Raw genomic sequence first — 24,437 nt, forward strand, 5'->3', positions numbered from 1 at the left:
CAAAACTATAAACCAAAATAAATAATAAACAATTTTTATCAAATTTGAATTTAATTTAAAATCTTGATTTTTGAGGAGAAAAAAAGAGAATAAAATAAAATAATTTAAAAAAATTTTAATTGAAAAATATTAATTTTATTTGAAAGTAAAAAATAGAAAGAATTTGAATTTATTAATTGACAAACATTGGAATGGATTCCGTAAGTGTTTGTTATTTTAAGATATTTATTCAGTTTTTGAATAATTCTAAAAAAATTTAATTAAACGTTTTTTTTTTTTTTGCAGAAAACTATTTCTTGTATTATTGAAAATAATATTGTCCGAGCTGAAAAATTACCTCCACTATCAAATGATAAACGTTTAAATGATTTAATATTAGAAAATTTTAACAATAATCCAGATTTCATTGGACTTGTATGACTGATGGATTTAATTTAAAAATATTCTGATTAATTTAGAATAAATAATATAAAGTATTTAAGAGTTTACTTACAATATTTCCTTTGTAATTTTCCAGATTGACGCTTACTCAGGAGAAACTTGCACTTATAAAAAATTAAGAAACTATAGTATACGATGTGCTCTATGGTTGAAAAAACAAGGAATTGGTTCAAATGATATTGTTGCAATTTGTTCCGATCATAAAATTGCAATATGGATTCCTTTATGTGCTACTTTCTTCATTGGAGCGAATTTGAATATTTGGTACGATCAATGGTCACCTGGTAAGATTTTTTTTTTTCACAAAAAAATAAAATTAATAAAATAAAAAACATAATTTAATTATATTAAATAATATAGAAAATTTGTAGATTTAAAAATATTTTTGAAACTAATTATTAAAAAAAATTTCAAGAAACATCGAGATATTTTGCAAAACTTACAAAGCCAAAAATTATATTCGCCAATGAGAAAGCGGGAATTATGCTTAAAAAAATAATCCACGATGAAAATATTGACACAAAATTGATAACATTTCGTGAAATTATTGGATTTGTTTCACTTGACGATATTATAAAGGAAATTATAGAAATTTCAGAAATTGATAATTTTCAATGTTATCCAGTGAATGATGATGACAATGCCTTAATGTTATTTTCTTCTGGATCAAGTGGAATGCCAAAAGGTGTTCAATATTCATATCGTGGAGTTCTTTACAATACGTATAGATTTTATAATGCTTTTATGAAAAAAGAAAAATTAATCTCTTCCATCACAACACCATTATATTGGATTGGTAGTTCATTACAAATTTTGCGATGTTTATTATTGAATTATCCAGCAGTTATTGTCGATGAACCAACACCAGAAAAATTTTGTCAAGCTGTAAAAAAATACAAGGTTATTAATTTTATTTTATTTTACGAAATAAATAATAATTAAATAATCACAATTTGATAAAGAAAAATGTTAATCAATATATTATTTATAATTTTTTATTGAATTGTTTAAATTTTAATTAATTTTCTATTTATCATTCAGATTCAGTGGACAATTTTAGGAACTGGATTTTTAAACGAATTATTCAAGTCAGGACTTTTAGATAAATATGATTTTTCATTTATCGAAGAAATTGGAGCTGGTGGTGCAAAAGTAAGATCGGAAATTTTGAAAAAAGTCGACAGTGTTTTGCCAAATGGACTAATATTACAAGGATATGGTAAATATATTTTTTATAAATTTAAAATAATTTTTTTTAAATATTTCGTTTGTTACACATAATATGATAAATAATTTAAAAATTAATAAATTATTAATTTGAGAATAAAATTTTACAATTGTTTTTATATAGGTCTCACAGAATTTGGCGGTTTGGCACTATTACAAAAAAGAAGTGACAAAAATTATGAATCATCAGGAAGATTAAGTTACGATATAGAAATGAAAATAATTGACACAGATGACAATAAAAAAATTTTAGGATCAAATGAAGAAGGTGAAATTTGTTTAAAACAAACGTACATTATGAAACATTATTTTTCTAATCAAAAAGCAACTAAAGAAGCAATTGATCAAGATGGTAAATTAATTAAAAAATAATAAATTTAATTCTTAAAAGAATTATACAATTTAAAAAAAATAAAATAAAATTTTAAAACTAAAAAATTAATTTTTTTTACTAAAGGTTGGCTTCACACTGGAGATTTAGGATTTTACGATGAAGAAGGCAACATTTTCATTGTTGATAGAATTAAAGAAATGATTAAATTTAAAGGCCATCATATTTCTCCAAGTGAAATTGAAAAAATTCTCCTACAGCATCCAAATGTTTTGGAAGCTGTTGTAGTTGGAATTCCTCATTTAATTGATATCGAGCATACAATTGCATTTGTTGTTGCAAGAAAAAGTTCAGAGGTTTTTATTTACTTCAAATATTATTTTATTAATATTAAAAATTATTATTTTTATTAAAAATATATTTATAAAAAATTCTAGGCAATAAAAAGAGAACTATTTGAAATGGCATCAGTTCTTGGTGAAAAGAAACGTCTCCATAAAATAGTATTTTTGAAAAATTTACCAAAAACATCATCAAGCAAAATCAACATAATTGAATTAAAAGCAATGGCTAAAGCTTATGCTGAATAATTAATTAATTATTAATTTATCTGTATTTTTCTGTTATTAATTAATTTGATATTTAATTTATTCCATTAATTCAAGTTATTAAATTTAAATATTGAATTTCAAATTGAAATTGTTATATAAATATAGAAGAAGTCTTTTATTAAATTTTTTTTTATGAAAAAAATTGCTTTCATGAATATGAAAAGTTTCATTCTTCATGTCTTAATGTCTTCATTTTTTTCAATTAAACTATATATAAGATTTGTATATTCACGATCATTTTAATAAATTGGTATAGTGTGATTTAATTGATTAGTCCTTGTTTTATAATAAGATGACGTAGGATTATTCGCATACAATGATATTTATAACTATTGCAAAACTGATAACAAAATATCCAAGTCATACAGTAGGGAGTCTCAATGTTATAAATCTCAAAGAATGCAAATAATAGATTCATTTATCCTCAGAACGACAATCCCACTTCCTTAATTCCATTCAGTTATATCAGATCAACATGAATTTGACGGTAAAAAGAAGTAGAATTTATTTTCTCGTTTTTTTCTTTCTTAATAATTATTTTTCATTTTTATAAACAAAATTATTATTTATTAAATTATATTTTCGATAAAAGAAAATTAAATAAAAATTTATCTAACAGGACTCTCCACGATTTGTGATTGAAAATAAAATACTCAAAGGTAAAAAGATAACATTGTCAGATGATAAGACAATAGGAGAAAGAATTCTCGAAAATTTGAAGAAAAATCCCGAATTCGTTGGACTTGTAAGTTATTATATTTATTATGACTTCTGTAAAAGGCAAATCATGTCATAAATTTCATTTACTGCTCTTGTTAATACAATGATTTTCAATTTTTTACGTTATCTTATGTTTGTTATGAAAAAACATTCATATTCAATTTGTAATTGTTATCAATAATTAGTGATAAAACAGTAGCATTTGTCAGCCAATATACAAATTGAGATTTTTTTTATTAAATTTTAAAAATCATTAATTTTTCTTTTGTTTGTATTTATTTTCTATCTCAGTTTAAAATTATTTTAATTTTTGTTTAATCAATTCATTTATTTTATTTTTACTCCATTTAACTGATCATAAATTTCATTTTAAAAAAAAATTCTTTTTATCTAGTTTTTTAATTTTTCGGTCATTTAAATAATAATTATTTAATAATTTTATATTTACCTATAGTAGAAAAAATAAATTTTTCTTTCCAATTTCCAGATCGATGCTCAAACAGGTGAGACTTCCACATATAAAAAATTAGCTAATGACAGCATTAAATGTGCATTATGGTTAAAAAAACAAGGAATAACTTCCGACGATGTTGTCACAATTTGTTCTCATAATAATATTTCCCTTTGGGCATCGTTTTGTGCAATTTTCTACATTGGAGCAAATTTAAATCCATGGTACTATGATTGGTCCTTAGGTAAGATTATCTAAAAATAAGAATATGTTTAAAAATTAAAAACAACCTTTTTTTTCAATTAATTAATATATTTTAGAATCAGCCAAACATTTTCTTCATTTGACAAAGCCAAAAATTATTTTCGCCAATGTAAAAGCGGCTATTATGCTGAAAGAATTAGTTAAAAAAGAAAATGTAAAAACAAAAATTGTTGTTTTTGGCAATGTACCTGGATTAGAGTCGTTTGATGATATTATTAAAGAGTCAATAAATGTTGAGAATATTGAACAATTTCAATGCACTAAAGTCGATGCAAATCATGATTGTTTATTAATGTTTTCGTCTGGAAGTACCGGTCTACCAAAAGGTGTACAACACTCGAATCAAGGTGTTTATTATAATTCTTATAAATGGGGTATTTGCTTTGAAGAAACCCTTGGAAAACCAGCGATGTTCACTTCCACACCATATTGGATCACTGCCATTATCAGTATGACTCGTAATTTACTATTCTTTTGTCCAACTATCGTCATTAATGAGCCATCACCACGAGAATTTTGCCAAGTTATTGAAAAATATCATGTAATTCATTAATTATTTAATAATATTAATTTTGTCGAGGTAATTTTTGCCGAGACGTTTCCGTATTCTGAAAAAAATTAAAATAACATAAATAATAATAAATAAATTTTGTAGATTCAGTGGCTATTTACTGGAACGGGAATGACAAATGAAGTTTCCTTATTGGAAGATTTGTCTAAATATAATTTTTCATCTTTAAAATATTTTTTAACTGGAGGATCAAAAATAAGACTTGATGTTATTAAAAAAATGAATCAAGTGTTGAAAAACAATCAATTTACTGTGGCATACGGTTAGTTAAAAACAATAAAAATAAAAAAAAAAAATTTTATTATTCAAATCTAAAAATAAAATATTAAAAATTTTATTATTATTTTTTTAAGTAAAAAAAATAGGAAAAAATTAAATGTTTGCTTTTTATTTTTTAGGAACTACGGAATTAGGTGGCTGTGGCATCTATTTAGTGAATAATAAAACAAAAAATTACGAATCTACTGGTATTGTATTTTTAGATGTGGAATTAAAAATTTTAGATATTAACACCAATGAAATATTAAATCACAATCAATTGGGTGAACTTTATTTTAAACATAAATATATGTTGAAACATTATTTAAATAATCCGCAAGAAACTGCAAAAATTTATACCAGCGACGGTAATAATTTGCAAATATGAAAAAAAAAATTAATTATTCTAATTACAAATAATAAAAGAATATAATTTTCAATACAATTTTAAAGAGACATTTTTTTTTGTTCAGGATGGATTCGCAGTGGTGATCTAGGATATTACGATAAAGATGGTAATATTTTTTTAAAAGAGAGAATAAAGGAAATGATTAAATATAGAGGTCATCAAATATCTCCTATGGAAATTGAAAATATTCTTTTAAAACATCCAAAAATAATTGACGCTGTTGTTGTATCAATTCCTCATCCAGTGGATGATGAACATCCATTTGCATTTGTTATAAAAGAAAAAAATTCACAGGTATTCTTTAAATTAAAAAATAAATAAAATATAAATAATTGTTTCTAATTCTATTGTTTTTTTTAATAAAGGTAAAGAAAGATGAACTTTTACAATTGACATCAGTTTTGGGAGAAACAAAAAAACTACGAGGTGGATTAGTATTTTTAGATACATTCCCATTAAATACCTCGACAAAAATTGATAAGAAAAAATTAAAAGAAATGGCTATAGCCTATACAACTAAATAAGTAAGAAAATATTTAAGTTCATTTTTTTTTTTTAATATGTCAACGAACTTGTATTAATTTTCAAAAAATAAATCTTTACTTTATTTCCTTAAAATTTATTTCACTTTTATTTTTATATAACTATTACTTTTTTTTAATATGAGAGAAAAAGAAACACATCACAAAATTAATTTTCTAAAATTATTCGAATAATTGAAATAGATCTCTAAAAATAATTAATAATTTTGCAAAATGACAAATAAGGCGTTAATTTATAATTATTGTCAATACAAAAAAATGTCCCTTATAGAATAGTATTGAAAAGTATTTTCAGAAAAATAATCAGATTAATCTGATTTAACAAATATCAATAGAATTTTAAAAATTAAAAATTTAAATTTCTATTATTCATTATTTTTTCTCTTTTCTATATTATAAATCAATGTAACTAACATGATTGAATAATCATTTAAAACATTTAACAATTGATTAAACAATCATTTACAAAAATTAACAATTGTTTAGAATTATAAAATTCTATCAAAGAAATTTTTTCCACACATTTCATATAATAATTTGCATATTACATAAATTTCCCTCTGTATATATAAAATAACTAAAATTTAAGCGATTGTTAATAATTTTTTTTAATACCTGCTAATTGACTGTGGTTTTCATTTAAAATGAAATTATTTTGCCTCCTTGCTGTCACGATTTTCGTCGTCCAAGCTGTTGAACCTGTCGAAGTAAAAATACTTTTAATTTAATTGAAAAAAAAAAAAAATTATCTGAATTATTGTTATTACTATTGAAATAAATTATTTTGTGATTTTTAAATAGTTTTGAAAAATTAATTTCATTATAGGATTACAAAAGCAATAAGATCAACGATATATTAAATACACAATTTGAAGTAAAGCAAATACAGGAAGATATTAAAACTTATCAAGATACAATTCAGAAGGACATAAAAGAAATTTGTGATAAATATGAAAAACAATTTTTGAACGAGACTCTATCATTTAATGAAAAAACTACGGTAAGAATAAATAAAATAAAATTTGTCGATTAAATATTCTTCACATTCGATTATTTAATTTCTATAATGTAAATAAATATTTAAATTAATTTGAAATAATTTTCTAAAAATTATTATTTAAAACTGTAGAATATAGATTATACTTGTAAAAATAGAACAGCTGTGAACTTGTGTCTACAAACAACTGAATCAAAATTATCAACTTATAAAAAGATTATCGTGGATTATAAAATTTGTCTAAGCAAAGCACAAATTAAATATTATCAAGTTCCACTTGACGACTATTCATATCTTCTAGTACACGTGAGTAATGTTTAATTACATGAAAAGATAATTTAATTATTATTGATATAATATATTTCAATAATTTTTTTTTTTTTTAATTTGCAAATATTTAGATGATCGAAGCATTGGAAAAACATATAGATAATTTTGCCGAAGAATGTAATTATTGGGGTACGAAATCGATGATAGTTTTAACAATAGATGAATGTTTTAATTTAAAAAAACCAGGAATATCTGCAATATTGTATGGTTTGAGGAAAATGAATGTGCAAATGAAAAATTTAATGTATCGTTATGGAGAAAAAGTGAAATATGAATCTAAAATTTGTGCATCAGTTCAACAGATGAATCTACAGAGGGAACTTATAAATTTCCAACATAAAATGAATTCGTGTCTTGAAAATACCAATTAATGTATTAATTAAATATTAAAATATTTAACAAAATGTATATATATAAAAACTTAAAATAATTTATTATATGTAAAATAATTATTAAACTAAAATTTTAGAAATAAATTCATTTTTATTTAATAGCTTTTTTTCTAATTTAATTCGCGACATTTTAATTAATTATAAGATTTAATTTCACAAAAGATGATAAAATGTCAATGTTAAATAAATCGATAGAAAATTTTATTAATTTTTCACATGACGTAATATTATTAAAAAGAAAATTTCATGACTTTTGAACTTTATAAATACATTGTATATTTAACTTTCTTAGCAATTCCTGTTTTTAAAAGGAAACTTGTTTAGAATATTATCGATAAATAAACTATTTTTACTAGTTTTCAAAGTTACTGATAAAGTATATGAGGCAAAATTCCTGAAATGTCCGAACAAAAAATTAAAAGTTCTCGAATTTAATCCATACTTTTCTAAAATGTTGTTATTGTTGGTGAAAGTCTAAAAATCAATTATTATTGAATTTAATAAAATAGTTTTTAAATTACAACATTTTTAATTTTTGACTTTTGAAAAAAAAAATTTTTTTTAATGTACAATATTTATAAGTAGAATGCATAAAAGTTAACATATATATAATGATTTTTAAAGCTTTTTTGACGAGCTACACGCTGTTAATAAAATTTTTTTTTTTAAATAACATTTGACCTTGAAATTCAAGGTCAAAATGTTAATTTACATTTATCTCAAAATCGGATTTTTTAAAATTATTTTTAACTATCTCAATGGAAAGCTTGACTAAAAAAAAAAAAAATTAAAAATGTTGTAATTTAAAAACTATTTTATTAAATTCAATAATAATTGATTTTTAGACTTTCACCAACAATAACAACATTTTAGAAAAGTATGGATTAAATTCGAGAACTTTTAATTTTTTGTTCGGACATTTCAGGAATTTTGCCTCATATTTGTATAGTTAAAAAAATTTAATTTGCTATTAATCTTCCACACTGATATTTGTGGTGAGTTGAAACAAAAATTAAAAATAAAAACAATTGTAATTTTAACAAATGGTCATATTTTAAATTTTATTTTAAAATTTGTGATATTTTTATATCGTTTAATTTACGTCACTCAAATTTTAAACTCTTTAAAATGTAAACAAATGATAAATTTTTTTTTCAAATTGATATCAAAAAATAAGGTAAAAGACCTAATCGTTGGATTTGAGGAAAAAATTTATAAATTTTTTTTTCTTTAATACAAATTTGTTTTTGTTACATCTGGCTACATTTATATATAATTCTTTTCCTCTCTTCTCAAAAACAAGATAATATGTTTCCAAAAGTAATAATCTTTTTTAAACATTAATATAATGACAGTAAGGCCCAATAGAAATAAACTCTTAATGAGTTTTTCACCATTTTCTTTTGAATTTCTCCATTTTTCTTTTAAAGGGCCCAATGGCAAATTTTCTCAACCCCCTTTTTCACGCCTATGACAAAATTTTCCTCCTCTTTAAGAAATTTCCCCTTTTTCGCTATTTTCCCCCAGTATTAAAAATTCAAAAATTGTAGTAGGGACAAACCCTTAAAAACCTATGTTTCTGTACAATAGTCAGTCATTCCAAGTTTACAAATTCTTTCTTAAAAATCAAAATTCGAAAAAAAAACTCAATTCTACAAGTTATAAGTTTTTCTCAAATTTACAAGTACCAAGTTTAAATTTCAACAAATTTACAATTTATTTAATCAATTGAAGGAAGGAGAGATTTATATTCAAAGCAATTTTACATCTTCAGGAAACTTCTACAAATTAAATAAAAAGTAAGTGTCAAAAATTATAACTATTATTTCTATTTATTTCTTTTTGAAATCTTTTTCTAAAAACTACTAAAATCTTTCATTATTCCCAATTCCGAAGAATACTGCCGTTTAAAGCTGGCGGTTATTCTTCAATCGTATAAAAATTTAAAATTCTTTATGTGTTTCCAATTTAAATTACCTATCATTCCTAAATTTGTTAATGTCATTTTATAAGGTTGTGATTAACAAATTTTATTCCTTAAATTGTGTATTTCCTTAATTTCTATTATTTTTCTAAAAATTTAATATAAATAATAACCAAAATAATCCCGAGCTATTGGATGAGAATCCAGGCTCAAAATTAATTAAAGAAATTTTAATAATAATAATAATAATAGAAATTTTCTATAATTTTCTATTATATTTTATTATAATATATTTGTTATTAAAATTTTCTTATTAAAAAATTAATTTATGTTGCATTACGTAACATTTTTTATATTCTTGTTTACATTGTAAACAAAATATAAAAGAAATCTTATTTTACATTATTTTCTCAAATCACATAAAACAATTGAGTCGCTTACATTATTATCTTTAATTGATATTTAAAATTTTTTTTTTAAAATTATCTTTGTTTTTGTTAAATATTATTTTATCTGATTTGTAGAGCAGAAGCGTAAATAGTTTCTAGGACAATGCACCTTACTTTTATACTATGTATGTTCATTCAACTTTGTTGGACTAAGATAATCGATAAAAGGTGTGTATTTAAATTCAATATCAAAACTTAGATATCTTCTTTCACTTCAAAGACAGTTAATTATTAATCATGTACTACACTCATTAGAAAAAAAAAATTTACCTACAAAATTCATTAAGAAATTAATTACTGACTTATAAAAAAATTAATAGAATAAATAATAAATTCTGTATATAAACAATTTTTGTTTGATTCATAATTAAAGAATTAAATTGAATGTTGTTAAGAAAACGTGTCACATTATTTCTCAAAAAAAATTTATAAAATTCAATTAATTTGATAATGTCACAAAATGAGTAAGTAATGTTTTTAACTATATTTTTGTATAATTTATATATTAATTAAGATTTTTTAAAAAATTGATTTTCATTATTCAATGGAAAATTTCTATCTTTTCTTTTGTCAAGTATTTATTATCGTTGTTTTATTTATTTATATTAATTTATTATTTATTTGTGTATTACTAATTATGAAAAATATAAAATAAAAACGAACCTCTAAATTTCTCCACAGCAATACAAATTATTTGAAGAAGTCCCATAGTCTTGAACAAGTCACCTCGACATTTGGACTTTCAGAAGGACCTCATTGGGATGTTCATTCTCAAAAACTTTACTTCGTTCAAATATGGAAGCAACACATTTGTAGTTATAATCCAGCAACAGGAGAAGTCTTCTATGCTTTTATAAGTTTGTTCCAAATTAAAAACTAGAAAGAAAATAAAAATTGAATAATATAATAATTAATAATAAAAATGTTATAAATAATAATACTTATCGTTTTAAAAATTAATTTTTCCAAATTTTGTGTAGAAAATGGTCCCGTTAGTCTTGTAACAACTGTTGAAGGTGAACCGGGAAAATTACTGGCAACATCCGGAACTGATATTGTATTAGTCACATGGAACGGTGAAAATAATGATGAAAATCCTGAAATTAAATTATTAATTAGCGTCGAAAAAGGTAAAAAAGGCTTCAGATTTAATGATGGAAAAGTAGATGCAATTGGAAGACTATGGGCTGGTAATTAATACATTAAATTTTTATTATTCATTGAAAGTGAATTAAATTAAATAAATATTAAAATAATACTCACAATTTTATCAGGAACAATGTGTCAAATTGATGAAAAAAATATACCAGAAGTAGGAAGTCTTTATATTATCGATGAAAAATTGGATCCAAAAGTAAAAATTTCCTCAGTTTCAATAAGCAACGGTTTAGAATGGAGCAAAGATAATAAAAATTTTTACTTCATTGACACAACGACAAATAAAGTTTTTGCTTATGATTTTGATTTACCCTCTGGAAATATCTGTAAATAAAAAAAAAAAATTTCTAATTAGTTATACAGTTAAGCAAAAATAATGATTAATGAAAAATTATTTACCTTTTTTTTTACAGCGAATAAAAGAATTATTATTGATGTAAAAGAAAAAGGATTTCAAGGATTTCCTGATGGTATGACTATTGATACTGATGGAAATTTGTGGATAGCATTAGTCCATGGATCCAAGGTTAGAAAATTTTTTTATAGAAGAATTAAAGAAAATTAATTAACGTTAATTATTCATTTCTATAGTTAATTCGCGTGGATCCAGAAAATGGAAAAGTTCTCAAAGTTATTGATTTTCCAACAAAAATGGTAACAAGTGTTGCATTTGGAGGTGTTGATTTGGATATTTTATATGTGACAACAGCATCCTATGATTTTCCAACAAAAATTATTGATGCCAAAGGCGGTACAATTTTTGCTCTAAAAAATTTAGGAGTAAAAGGATATCCTCCAAATTCTTTTAAATTAAATAAACAATTCTAATTATTAAATTATTTCCCTCATCCTCTTCTTATCATAAAAGAAAGAATTCTTTTACTACAAAAAGAATTAATTTTTCTCAAAAAAAATTACTAGAAAATCAAAATATTTTTTTTTTTTTTGTATCAAATTTGCTATTTATTGTTACGCATTTAAGGAAAATATAAATAAACAATTATATATATGCGACTATGTTAACATTTATACACGAGTGAAGATAAATTATCACAAACTTTTCTTTGATACTTAAAGTATTCTTTATAAAATGTTAAATATTTTTCTTTTCACTAGAGACACTATAAACATTTAATGAACAATAAATTACATTTTTACAAATAAACTTAAAATTAATATTTTTTTTTTTGTATGATTATTTTGTGTCCTACAATAAAAGAGACATTGACGAAAATAATACTTATTAATTGCAATTTTCAGAAAATTAATTTCACTGTGACGTGTTTGAAATCATGATTAAATTTTTAATTATACTAATTTGTAATCTTCTTCAAAAGATGTATGTTTTTTTTTTCTTCATTTGTTATAAAATTTGTTTACTAGAAAAAATTTCTTTCTCTATTTTTAAAGTTTACTATCTACAAATATGATTAAAAATTTACTGTAAAAAAATATTTTCTACCTTCGTAATTTTTGCAAAAAAAAAAAAAAAATTTCTCTGTACAAAATAATATATCAAACTTGTTCATCGTTAAACTTGATTAATATAACGATCAACAAAAATTTATGCTTCGATTTCAATTTATACCCTTCCCCATCCCTTTTTTTTTTAAGTCACGATTCGGCAATTAAAAACAAAACAAAAAATCACAAATTTTATCGCCGAATCGTGAGATAATTTCAGTCGTCTAATGTTATAATTTCGACACTTTCTTTCGTTGCCGTTTTTTCATTTCTCTTATTACTATTATTATTTGTCGTTGGATTTGCACTTTTTTTTGTTATTTCAAATACAGAAAGATCACCTGATGATTTAAGACTCTCTGGCATACCTTGAGGCATACCATTTAATGATTTTGTGAGATTTTTTGCAAAATCCAAATTTTTTTGCTGTGGAATTATTTCAATTGAATTTTGTTGTTGTAATTGTGAAAGTGCCGTTAGTGTCTCATTAACTTTTGATTGAGACAAATTTGTTGTTGTTGATAATTCCTGGGATTTTTGTTTACGAAAAATGGGTGATTTGGAAGTTGGAAATTTGCCAACTGGATTTACAGAGACACTTAATTCCGATGGTAAATATGAATGTTGTGATGAAGATGACGAAAATTGTGTATGAAGATGATGATGATGATAATTTGATAATTGCGGGAAATTGGTAGTGGATTTTTGTGATTTTTTCACTGGATTCATAACACTTGATTGTTTCTTCGATTGTAATTTATGTTGCAATGTATTGCCGGCGCGATTCTGTTGCGTTGATGCTGATGTTGATGATGATGATGATGGAAGTGTCAGCATACTTGGAGTGACGACAGTATTGTTGCCCTTGAGAGATGTATACTGTGATGAATTGTGAGCAGGCTGAGGATTTGTCACTCGCATTTGTGATGATTGTTTTGTCGAAGGTGGTAAAGATTTCACCGGAGGGATTATTGATTTAGAAACCGGGGGTGGTTTTGGTGGCGTGGAACTTGATTTTATCGGAGGGATAGATTTTGTGGTATTTGATTTAGAAATTGGTTTCACAGGAGTAGAGAATGGTTTCACAGGTGGAATTGAAGGTGGAATTGAAGATGATGGAATAGATAATGTAGTTGGTGAATTTTTAAGTAGTGACATTTGTGATGTTTTTGATGTTTGAGGAAAATTGGAATTTGAGGGGAATTTTTGTTTATAGGATGATGAACCAACGGGTGTAATTGAGATGTCCGGTCGTTCCTTAATTGATGAGGTTGTTGTTGTTGTGGTTGATGATTGTTGATAGAGTGGCGATGATCGAGTTGTTGCTGAATTATTAGCCAGGTTTATCTTCTGTTTGACTGTTAAATTACTGTGATTATTTATGTTGGCAAACTGATTGATATTGGGGGTAGTGGTAATATTACTATTGTTACTAGTCGTGGTGCTCATCGTCGAAGCATTGTTCATGTTGGTCACATTGCTCGACGACGATGTATTACTGAGACTAGTTGCTAAATTCGTTATTGATGAGATATTACTTTGATATTGTCTGAAAATATCTTGATAGTTTCCCATCTGATTCAAGTAATTCATCGCAAAGTAAGGATCCATCACGCCACCGCCTACGCCAGAGGATAACATAGCGGCTAACATGGTTGGATCGAGTAACGGATTCAAACAGAATGGATTCATTAGTGAACGATTACCTGATGTTGTGCTATTGTGATAATTCGAATATGCTCCTTTAGAATTAAATTGATTACTCATACTGTCGTGCTGCAAACTTTGAAGATGCTGGTTCACATTCCTTGGACGTCCACGTGGTCGACCTGTCACCGATGACGTTGTCTTTGGCGGTTTTTTGCTCTGTGTCACCTGGGGAATACTTGTTGTCGACGTTGAATTCGTTGCAATTGTCTGAAATACAAAATTCAGAGCATTGACAAAAAATATAAATGAAAAGCAAAATTCTAAACAGAAAATAGAAAAGAAATTACGGAAACAGTTGTCGTAGCGGAAGTTGTAACAGTTGCAGAGGCAGTCAAAATGGAAATGGCTGCAATTTTGTTCGCCTGTTGGCAGTATTTCAGAGCAGCCTCAACGACATTTCCCTCCACGTTCTAAAAAAAAAGGAAAAAATTAATTTTTTGTTCTCTTGACAAAAATTAATTTAAAAAAGCACTTACTTTAGTTCCAATGTACGCTTTATAAGACTGAACCAATAAATTACGAGAATACGAAACTTGCGATTCCGACCATTGGGAATCTTTCTTGACAATTTGCTGATGAATATGATAAACGTCGAGTAAAGTTTGGGTTCTTTTATCACCTCTCGGCAATTGTGATACATCGGTCGTCGATGGTGGATCCATAGATTGAATTCTACTCCTAAGTGATTGTGCACAAAGTGTCCACGCTTGGCGAGAAAGTTGTTCTCTTTCCGAATCTCTCAAATATTTTCTAAAAAAAAAAAAAAAAACAAAATAAAAACACAATAATTAAATTGCAAAAATTGTAATGCAAATTAAAAAATCTTTACTTGTCAGATTCAGGAACTTTTTGAAGTTGAACACATATTTCCATGAGCATTTTACTGTCTCCTGTCTCTTTTAAAACTTGCATCAATAACACAACACATCTTGACATATGAGAGGCAAAACTTCCCGCTCTATCAACATCGGGACTCGGTATTCTCCAGACACCCTGATTAAGAAAATTATTTTCAATTCTAATAATAAATTAATTGAAAAAAAAGAACAATAATTAAATTGTGGAACTTACATTAAAAAAATTGGTACTTTTTCTATCGGCAAAAAGTCCTTGCACTGTTTGTGATTGATAAAATTGGCATGAATAAGTTTCCAATAATAATTGTCGGCATGTTGTTGAATTTTTGGCAATTTTGTTGTAATAAAAGAAATGCGCCATACGATATAACGATTTATAGTGTTCGGGAAATCTTAAAATACATTGTTCCAATCCAGCTAAACAGTGAGCGATCAGTAATGCAGTTTCGTTGTCGTTGAAACATTCTTCTACAATTAAAATATTTAAGATTAAATATAAAATTAATTATAAAATTAATTTTAATTACAAATTTTATTAATCACCTTCTTCAGAATTTTCGTTCTCTTTTTTCTTCTTTTCAATTTCACTTTCTGCAGATTCACTATCGCTATCACTGGAACTATCACTATCGGAACTATCTTCACTGCTCGTACTATCATCACTGCTACTTGAACTGGAATTATTCGTCTCAGTTGTGCTCGTTTGTGTTGTTGTACTTTCCTGCGAGCCCCTTCGAGCCAAAGCTCCCTCTTTTCTCAAAATTTTCTTCCTTTCGATCAATTTTTCCTTTATTTCCATCTCCTATAAATTAAGTAATAATAAAATACATAAAAAAAATAAAATTTAAAAAAGTAGATAAAAAAATACCTGTCCTTCATCCTTTCGTGGCTCAATTTTTCGTAAATCTTCTTCCATTGTTTGCATTTTTTCCCCCGATTCCATAATACCATTCTCATCAATCTCCATCAATTCGTTTCCATCAATAATCGCTTGTGATTTAATTTCATCATTTTCATCACTAGAGATAATTGTGATTTCATCACTGTTACCTTTATTTTGCATCGCAATCTCACAGACATTATCAATTAAATCATCAATCAATCCAACAACATCTTGCATTAATTGAAGATGAGAAACACCAGTTAATTTCATTTTCTTTCCATTATCAGATATTGGCTCATCGGAACATCGTTTACGATTATCCGTTTTCAAAGACTCAGTCACTTTATTTGCAGCCGATTTATCTACAATTTCAATTTCCTCAATACTACTCGAACGATTTTGCACAGCATTTGCTTTTACAATATTATTTTGTCCATGAAACGATTTAATCAACACTTTATCAAATTCAGGATTACAATTTAATTTCGATGGGAATTTCATAAATGAACTTTGTGCACATTTATTAAGATGTTCTTCAAATAATTTACCCAATGATTTTTTCAATGGTTTTCCCTCATTTTGTTCTAAATATTTGAGAATACTCGCATGAATACGATAATGAACCTCTAATGCTTCAACTGAAAGATTTTGTGGTGTTTTATGATTTATTCGTTCAGGATATTGTGCCTTACTTTGTTTTAATAATTCCGATGCTTTTGAATAATGTCCAAGAAATATGGGTGGATCTTCATTTTGTTTTTCGGCAATTTTTGCAAGCATATATTGACAAAGCCAACGATCATCCTGTATTTCATCAATTCCATCATAAGTCATGAAAATACGATTTGCCGATGAAAAACAATTTGCAGCTATTGTCAACATTTCATCTTTTCGCGTTTCTAAAACTTTAAATCTGTCTATATTCAATGATTCGCTTTCGGCTTTTAATAAACGCGAACAAAATGAATGAATCATATAAACAAAATTTCCATATTCTGTCCAAATTAACAAATTTGCCGGTGACAATTCAATTGCACGTTGAAAACTGCATTGTGCAAGTTTTGCTTTCACGAGAAATTTATCTTCTTTTCTGAAAAACAAAATTTTTATAAATAGAAATGAATTTGTTAAAAATAAAATTTAATACTCACATGTTTGGTCGACAATTGTTGAGCCATGTTTCAATTACTGTTGCCGTGGACATGGCCAATCCAACCCAGGAATTAACTTCCGTTGGTTGAAAGCACAAATGAAATAAATAATATCGAGCTGCGAGAATCCATTTTTGATATTTAAAATAATAATCAGCGAGTAAATAGTATAATGTTGAAATTTGATCATTTGGTAATTTTGCAACAATTGGCATTTCTTTCTTTTCACCCGTGATATAATCAGTCATGTCTTCTAACATTTGATTAGGATCAGTTTCCTGCGGTATAAATTTACTGATTCGCTTAAAAAGTGATTCAGTATCAATTGAAATTGATGACGCACGTGGAGTATCGAATTCTGGTAAAACATCAGGTTTATAAAAATCAAAAAGTAATTGTGCCGATTGCCATGTGATGTCAATTTGTGTAACTTCATGATCCTCGAGATGTTTTGGTCTTGCTTTATTTTGCCTCACTGGATGTCCAAAGAGACAATACAAAATTTGTTCTAAATATTTTGTCAATTTATCGCGAATATTTGAATATTGTGGACTACGAAGTTTTGGAATTATTAAATTCATTATAAAAATAAGAAGTTTCGCTTGATTCATTGTACACCAACGACGACGACCCAAAAAATCGTGAGCTATAAAAAGAACCATCAACGATGTTGGAATATCTTTGTCCTCATCTTCTTCGTCAGATTCTAAATTTTGCGATGATTGACTTTTATTCTTATCGGTGGTGTTTGATTTTGCTCGCTCTTTATCTTCTTCACTGAAATAATTAATGATTATTAATCAATAAATAGAAAAAGAAGAAAATGTTTTCTTGTTTAAACTTACAATTGTAAAATATAATGAAGAAGAATCCAGGGCAAGACAGTTTTAAAAGTCATTTCTGTGACATTATCAGGTACATCTAATTGATGACAAACAATGTGAACCAAATTTTGAACTAGACGAGATCGAAATTCCACATCTAAGTATTGCACTAAAATGTTATCTTCACTGCTACAAGCGTCCATTTTTTCAAGAATTTTTATAATCAAATTAGACCATTTCTTCTGTACGTCCTCATCTGAACTGTTTATGTAAGTTTTCCACGCTTCATTTAAACAAACCTCGGACCAAATATAACACTCCTGTAATAATAAAAAAATTAGATTATTTTTGTAAAAAGAAAAAAATAAAATTGTAAATTATTGTTTTCGAAATTATTTACCTCGTATTCTTTAAGTTTCCATAAACTGTCCAATAACATATGAAGTTGATCAATACGATCAACAATCACATCATTGTTAACACTACATCTGCTCGCTTGTTTTGCATACTGAAAAGTTTCTTTTAAAATTGCCACTAGCTCTACATATTTCTTTTCTTCGTAAAGTTTTTTGATTTCTTTTAATTTCTGACCCCTACAAAAAAAAATTAAAATGTTACTTTTTAGAAAAAAATTAAAATATTTAATTTTTTTTTAGTAAATTTCCAAACCTTTGAATTGACAGCAACAATTTTTCAACAGCTTTAATACTAATGTGAGAATGATATTTACAATTTTTAAGCTTGAGAAATGCACTAGGAATTTCGCCGTTCAACTGACGCATGTAATTCAACAACTGGAAAATATTTTATTCATTAACAAATACGTCAATTGGAAATTATTTTTTAAAACATTAATCAGTAAAAAAAAGAAGAATTTATTTAATATTATTATCTTATTATCATAATTAAGAACTTACCAATTCTAAAGTTTCGACAACAATATCCATTTCCCCTTGGCAAAGGAATATATTTGCTTTTAGCCACAAAACCCTTAACAAGAAAAGTATATTCTCCTCGTTAATTAAATTGTTTCTTACACTCGAGAAAATAATGTATCCAAGTTCTTCAGACGGCATTCCATTTCCAAATGATTGTAAACTAGAATTAAAGATACAATTTTTGAAATTCTAATTAAAACAAATATTTTTACAAATATAACTCTTACTTTGAAGGTGGAACAACTTCCGGTTTATTATCTAACCATCGATCAGTATAAAGTTCTCCAAATAGTAAAGACATTTCAGAATCTAATTTCAAAATTTCATCTTCCGATTCATCACCAAATGGAGAATGTGGAATGTGTTCTCTAAATTAGAAACAATATTTTTTATTAAAAATTCATTTTTCTCTAATGTATATTTCATTTAATTATTATTACTTGAATAAATTACACTGTAATTAAACTAATTTTACCAAAAAAATCTTTTTCAAATTAAAAAATTGAATTTAAATTAATTATTTTCTTACCTTGTGAATTTATAGGCTTGTAAGTATATTTCAGAAAGTCCTTTAGGCCATTCAAGATTCCATTTTGTGCACAAAAATTCCGTATATTTTGCTATGATGATCATTAAATTATTTTTACAACTATGTTCATTGATAAAAGCTTCGACATCAGCTTTTTCTAATTCTGAACCGAAATAATTTTGTTGTACGCTGTAAAAGAAAAATAATAATTAGTATTTTATAATTACTCGCGATTGCAATTTTTTTTATTCAATATATAAAAATAATTAATTACCAATCTTGAGGACTTGTTGGTTTTGAACTTTCTGCACTTGCAATTCCCTCAGTACTTTCTTTATTAGCAAATAATTGATATAAATCCATTGTGTCCATTGAATCGTCCATCGATTTTGAAGGTTCTTCTCGGGAAAATTTCACATTTTCAGATCTGAAACAAAAAATAATAAAATTAATAGTTAAAATAATTAAAAAAAATTTGCAAATTTGAATATTAAATACTTACAATAAACTGCTGGGAAAAATTCTTCGTAACGTTTCCTCCAAAAGAACATCATCTCTCTCGGCTTCCTTTCGATTGGACCCTCCACGAACTCTCGCTGATCTTCTCGTATTATTTGCACTCCAAGCCCATTGTTGCAAAAAACACAAAGAACTTCTTCGTCGTTTTTTCACTTTTTGACTCTCATCTTTATTCTCCGATTTATCATTCGATTTATCATTCGATTTATCATTTGATTTCTCATCAACCTTTGATGATTTATCATTGGATTTATCGTTTGATTTATCATTCTGCTTGATAGTATCATTATCATCAATTTTCTCCACATTCATTGATTTTTCAATAACAGAATCATTATTTTTCTTTGATTTATCAGCTTCCTTTTTTTCAATTTCCTTCTCTGTTGGCAATTTTTCAATTTCCTTTTCAATTGGCAATTTTTCGTTTTCCTTTTTAACTGATGCAATTTCAATTTCCGTAATTGGCAATTTTTCACTATCCTTCTCGTCGGACAATTTTTCCATTTCCATATCGGTATCGAAAAATTTAAAATCATTATCATCGTCCAAAAGAATATCGGATTCGGACAATTTGAGTGGATCCTCCAATTCAATAACTTGAATATCACTCGAACATGATTTAATATCGTCGTCGTTATCAATTTCCATTATGGCATCGTTATCAGAAACTGGAGTATCGTCGTCAATGTCAAACACTGGCGGCTCTTCTTCTCTCTTCTTTATTTCCTCTTCTTTTTTTATCTCTTCCTCCTTTTTTCGTTCTTCTTCCTTTTTCCTCTCTTCCTCTTTTTTATATTCTTCTTTCCTTTTTCGCTCTTCCTCCTTTTTACATTCTTCTTCTTCTTCTCTCTTTCGCTCTTCCTCCTTTTTACGTTCTTCTTCGTCTTCTTTCATATTTTGCTCCTCCTTTTTCAAATTAATCGATTCTTCATCAATTTTAATTTCAATATCGCCATCAATTTCCATATTTTCCTCATCCGATGTTTTTTTCTCAGCATCTTCTGAATTTTCAATAACAATGCTGACTTTACTCGCAAAACTGATATCATTTTTAAACACATACTCGTGTATATTAACTAAACGTTCGCCCAATTCAAACCAAGAATAATGAGAAAGTGGTTTATGAAATGACAATAGAGGCAAGGGAGTAAAATTAAATTCCGGTCGACAAACTTCGGCCCATTTTTCAGCAATTTCTTTCACTTCTTCCAAAAGTTTTTCCCCAATCACCTGATCATATTCAGTATCAAGAGGTGGATCCAATGCCCAATCGCTATTATAAAGTTTATAAGATTCCTCTAGACAAGGTACTTGTTTAAAAATTTGATTACGATACGCCAAGCCTCTAATATATGTTGAATCGCGTTCAAGTGCCATAGAAATATACAATAAACAATTCATATAATCAGGAACTGCATATAAAACTTTAATAATATTATCCAAACATGGCCAATGATTGGGATTACATTTTAATCCATATTTAAAAGCTGAACAAGCGAGTTCAAGATTTGCAATTTTCATCGCTAACATTCCAATTCTTTGCCAAAGTGTAACATCTGTATCATCTAAATTCGCAGCTTCCCAATAATTTTCAATTGCATCCTCATAATTTTCCAATTCTGTTTGTATACTACCAATATTTTTGAAACAAGCATATTTCAATGATAACATTGGTCGTGTTCTTCCATCAGGCACTTCTGGTTTCTCCACCTGATCTAATAGTTCTGTCTCAAGTAAATCTTTAAAAACAATCAAAGCATCTTCTTTTTTATTTTCTTGCATCAATTGTAATGCTCTATTATATTCAGTAAGGGCAATTTGTTCCTAAAAGAAGAAAATAATTTAATATAAAATCTTTTAATATCAGTGAAATCAAATTTAAAAAAAAAAAAACTTCAAAAACAGTTGGACAATAAAAAAAAAACTAATTTCATTTTCTTGTAATTAATTAAAAATACTAAATTTATAAATAATAATATGAATAAATAAAAATTATTTAAAATTGATTATAAATATTTTGATATATTGTTCATTGTTATAACAATTTGAGGTTATGTTCGCTTGGGAAATGCATATTAATTAGCTTGCAAAAATGTACCTCAGCCTCTTTTGTAATTGTTGTAACATCTTCTTCCTCATCTTCTCTGGTCGAAACCTCATTTAATGCTGTTATTTTTATCATTGTTTTTTAATTTGAAATTTATTTCAATAAAAAATCACGTTTGCAAAAACATTACAACCGGTTCATAGTTGTGTAGCACGTAGCACTAAACGCCATATTTGTAACTGCGCGCAATGAATTCTGTATATTTAATTTATCTTATAATAATCTGAAAGTTTTTCAGATGATTTTCCAAAACTGTACCTGTTAATAAATACAAACGACAAATTAATAAATAATGAAATTTCTTTGCTTAATAAAAGAAATGTTCTTCTTTTTCTAAAAAAAACAAATGGGCGGTAATTTTGAAAATAAAATTTAATATTGGCGGTAATTTGTAAAATTATCCTCTACTTATTTCATTTTTTATTTTATATTTATAAAATAATGAATTCAAAATAATATTCCTAATTTATTTTTCCTTAAAAATTTAATTTATTTACTTACTTTTTTAATTTTTCTAACAGTTTTCAATATATTTTGATTTATCTATAAATCGAGATGATTTGTATCTATAAACGAAGATGATTGGAAGGTTCTAATGTTGTTTTTGCAGTTTTTTGCGAACCTTTGACACTGTTTATCACGTGAGGAATAAATCAAGACTAAATAGTGCACACCAACTAGCCATAAAGTTTCAAAGATGAGAAAGAAATCCTTTTGTAAGTGTTTCCACGATTGGAGGAAAACAATAAATACATAAAATCTAATATAAAAAACAGAAGAAGAACTCCTATTGTTTTAAAAAGATTGAATGATTAAAATATAAAAAATAAATCATGCCGACTTTTTCAGGTAAAAACAAAATTTTATTACAAAAAAAAGTTTTATTTTTAATTATACTGACAAAAAAAAAAAGATTTCGTATTTATTTATCAATTTGGTTTATTTATCAAAAATCTTTATTTTTTGTTAATTGCGACGTTGATTGTAAGTAGTTATTAAAAGAAAATTTCTTAAACAAATAATTTTGTACAAAATGTAAATACTAACCTCAGATAAAATTAATTATTCATCTTTTTGATTCTGAAAGTTGTCTTTCATTTCGATAAAAAGATCCTCAATGACGTTAATTAAATTAAATTTCAGGAGATTTTTATGCGAATGAAAATAAATCATTGGATTCCCTGAATGAATTAAATTCTGAAAATACAAAAAACATTTTAATCAGAAAAATTCGTATGGCAAATTTTGGAATTTACAATCATTGGTTTAGAAAGTGTAAGAATTTTTTAATTATTTCTATAAATGTGTAAAGAAATAAATAATAAGTGTTTTTTAAATAAAAGAAAAAAATAATAATAAAAATTATTTTAAAGCTTCAGATAAATATGGAGCCGTGACGTATCTTTTACCTGTTGGTTCTGTATTTATTTTAACATTGATCATTTTACTCATGGTAAGAATATTTTAATTAGTAATTAATTTATTTAGTAATTATTAAAAATAAAAATTTATAGGTGATGTTTAAACGATGTCCACAATTGGTTGCGGCTATTGTTACTGGAATTTTGGGAACAATAGCAATATTCACTGTATTAGTGACTATAAATCATCCCGATGTTTATGAATAATTATTTTATTTTATTCTAGTATTTAAAATTCGCTTTCATTTTGTAAATAGAACATGTTCAATAGAAAATTTGCATTTACTTCTTTGTAAAAAAACGTTCCGTATTATTGTGATTTGTTAACTGTCACCACAATATATAACCTATAAAAGTGTCCTTAGATTTACCATAATTAAGACTGTAAAAATATTAAATCTATTTATATACATTAAACAAACAATTTTAATTAACATATGCTTTATAAATACCTGTTTCTATTTTTAATATCTTTTATTTAGAAGCGAAATGAAATAAAAAAATATTTGTTTACTTTTTCTTCAAGTGCCATCGCCGCCATTTTGAAAATCGAATGGATCGATGAATCGAAATTCAAATAAAAAAATGAATTCAATAGGTGGCTTCTTTTTTATTTTTTCTCACAAGTGGTAATTAAATTTATCAATTAATATATAAGAAAAATAAAAAAAAGATATTTTCGAAGTGGTTATCGCTTCACGGGAACATTTCGTTATTTAGAATGAAGTTAATTTCAAATTTCAAACTTCTTGTAGGCTCCATTGCCTCGAGGCGCGAAATTTAAAATTAATAACGGAATTTGCAGATAAAAAATCTTTCTCAATTTTCAAAATTAATTAAGTTGATTAGCGCTTGGGGTGAAAAGGGGATTTTCAAACTGGAGAATGAAATTATTAAAGTAACAATAATAAGTAATTGTAATTTGTAAAAAGCGGGTTAAAAAGATGATTGTGGATGAA

The 24,437-nt window shown here is 25.9% G+C and overlaps 4 protein-coding genes across 6 annotated transcripts; 3 read left to right on the plus strand and 1 right to left on the minus strand.

Annotated features, from left to right (window-relative positions):
* The first annotated feature begins 176 nt into the window (after nucleotides 1-176).
* Nucleotides 177-7,645, plus strand: LOC127281892 (bacitracin synthase 3-like). The gene is made up of 19 exons (XM_051305866.1): nucleotides 177-200; nucleotides 286-414; nucleotides 518-725; nucleotides 857-1,341; nucleotides 1,483-1,660; nucleotides 1,793-2,020; nucleotides 2,126-2,355; nucleotides 2,437-2,586; nucleotides 3,023-3,097; nucleotides 3,230-3,355; nucleotides 3,818-4,025; nucleotides 4,102-4,586; nucleotides 4,701-4,878; nucleotides 5,015-5,242; nucleotides 5,348-5,577; nucleotides 5,649-5,807; nucleotides 6,652-6,825; nucleotides 6,955-7,128; nucleotides 7,224-7,645. The coding sequence occupies exons 1-16, from the start codon at nucleotides 192-194 to the stop codon at nucleotides 5,805-5,807; spliced, it is 3,306 nt and encodes a 1,101-aa protein (XP_051161823.1). The 5' UTR covers nucleotides 177-191; the 3' UTR covers nucleotides 6,652-6,825; nucleotides 6,955-7,128; nucleotides 7,224-7,645.
* Nucleotides 7,646-8,462: 817 nt separating this feature from the next.
* LOC127281905 (regucalcin-like) lies at nucleotides 8,463-11,911 on the plus strand. Of its 3 annotated transcripts, XM_051305886.1 has the most exons (8): nucleotides 8,463-8,539; nucleotides 9,279-9,343; nucleotides 9,993-10,085; nucleotides 10,599-10,774; nucleotides 10,898-11,107; nucleotides 11,192-11,401; nucleotides 11,489-11,601; nucleotides 11,667-11,911. In XM_051305886.1, the coding sequence occupies exons 3-8, from the start codon at nucleotides 10,021-10,023 to the stop codon at nucleotides 11,901-11,903; spliced, it is 1,011 nt and encodes a 336-aa protein (XP_051161843.1). In that variant the 5' UTR covers nucleotides 8,463-8,539; nucleotides 9,279-9,343; nucleotides 9,993-10,020; the 3' UTR covers nucleotides 11,904-11,911. The 3 variants fall into 3 exon arrangements, with proteins under 3 accessions (XP_051161843.1, XP_051161842.1, XP_051161844.1); XM_051305885.1 differs by lacking the exon at nucleotides 8,463-8,539 and having other exon boundaries at nucleotides 8,882-9,343; XM_051305887.1 differs by lacking the exons at nucleotides 8,463-8,539; nucleotides 9,279-9,343; nucleotides 9,993-10,085 and adding an exon at nucleotides 10,150-10,381.
* An 844-nt stretch (nucleotides 11,912-12,755) lies between these two features.
* On the minus strand, nucleotides 12,756-22,703 carry LOC127281902 (calcineurin-binding protein cabin-1-like). The gene is made up of 18 exons (XM_051305878.1): nucleotides 22,559-22,703; nucleotides 22,049-22,315; nucleotides 19,934-21,774; nucleotides 19,706-19,858; nucleotides 19,432-19,620; nucleotides 19,130-19,270; nucleotides 18,882-19,062; nucleotides 18,634-18,758; nucleotides 18,365-18,557; nucleotides 17,986-18,284; nucleotides 17,141-17,917; nucleotides 15,975-17,079; nucleotides 15,650-15,908; nucleotides 15,321-15,574; nucleotides 15,079-15,242; nucleotides 14,726-14,999; nucleotides 14,537-14,659; nucleotides 12,756-14,456 (listed from the first exon to the last, which is right to left on the minus strand). Exons 2-18 carry the CDS (start codon nucleotides 22,130-22,132, stop codon nucleotides 12,756-12,758), a joined length of 7,863 nt encoding a protein of 2,620 aa, XP_051161835.1. The 5' UTR covers nucleotides 22,133-22,315; nucleotides 22,559-22,703.
* Nucleotides 22,704-22,758: 55 nt separating this feature from the next.
* Nucleotides 22,759-23,912, plus strand: LOC127281909 (uncharacterized). Its single transcript, XM_051305890.1, has 4 exons — nucleotides 22,759-22,906; nucleotides 23,201-23,332; nucleotides 23,431-23,510; nucleotides 23,572-23,912. Exons 1-4 carry the CDS (start codon nucleotides 22,891-22,893, stop codon nucleotides 23,683-23,685), a joined length of 342 nt encoding a protein of 113 aa, XP_051161847.1. The 5' UTR covers nucleotides 22,759-22,890; the 3' UTR covers nucleotides 23,686-23,912.
* The last annotated feature ends 525 nt before the right edge of the window (nucleotides 23,913-24,437 follow it).

Source organism: Leptopilina boulardi, unplaced genomic scaffold (genome assembly GCF_019393585.1).
Source record: "Leptopilina boulardi isolate dan_hultmark-lab unplaced genomic scaffold, ZJU_Lbou_2.1 LbouV2_278, whole genome shotgun sequence".
Lineage (NCBI taxonomy): Eukaryota > Metazoa > Arthropoda > Insecta > Hymenoptera > Figitidae > Leptopilina > Leptopilina boulardi.

What these genes read in the sequence shown, in the direction of transcription:
- LOC127281902 (XM_051305878.1), bottom strand. Translation starts at nt 22,132, where the DNA reads ATGATAAAAATAACAGCATTAAATGAGGTTTCGACCAGAGAAGATGAG. An exon ending in GAAGTTGTTCCACCTTCAAA is followed by an intron (nt 19,063 to 19,129) that starts GTAAGAGTTATA and finishes CTTTAATTCTAG; the next exon opens with TTTACAATCATTTGGAAATG. An exon ending in CCGCTACGACAACTGTTTCC is followed by an intron (nt 14,457 to 14,536) that starts GTAATTTCTTTT and finishes TTTGTATTTCAG; the next exon opens with ACAATTGCAACGAATTCAAC.
- LOC127281892 (XM_051305866.1), top strand. An exon ending in ATCCAGATTTCATTGGACTT is followed by an intron (nt 415 to 517) that starts GTATGACTGATG and finishes GTAATTTTCCAG; the next exon opens with ATTGACGCTTACTCAGGAGA. An exon ending in AAAAATTTATACCAGCGACG is followed by an intron (nt 5,243 to 5,347) that starts GTAATAATTTGC and finishes TTTTTTGTTCAG; the next exon opens with GATGGATTCGCAGTGGTGAT.
- LOC127281909 (XM_051305890.1), top strand. An exon ending in CAATCATTGGTTTAGAAAGT is followed by an intron (nt 23,333 to 23,430) that starts GTAAGAATTTTT and finishes ATTATTTTAAAG; the next exon opens with CTTCAGATAAATATGGAGCC. An exon ending in CATTGATCATTTTACTCATG is followed by an intron (nt 23,511 to 23,571) that starts GTAAGAATATTT and finishes AAAAATTTATAG; the next exon opens with GTGATGTTTAAACGATGTCC.
- LOC127281905 (XM_051305886.1), top strand. Translation starts at nt 10,021, where the DNA reads ATGCACCTTACTTTTATACTATGTATGTTCATTCAACTTTGTTGGACT. An exon ending in ACTAAGATAATCGATAAAAG is followed by an intron (nt 10,086 to 10,598) that starts GTGTGTATTTAA and finishes ATTTCTCCACAG; the next exon opens with CAATACAAATTATTTGAAGA. An exon ending in AGTCTTCTATGCTTTTATAA is followed by an intron (nt 10,775 to 10,897) that starts GTTTGTTCCAAA and finishes AATTTTGTGTAG; the next exon opens with AAAATGGTCCCGTTAGTCTT.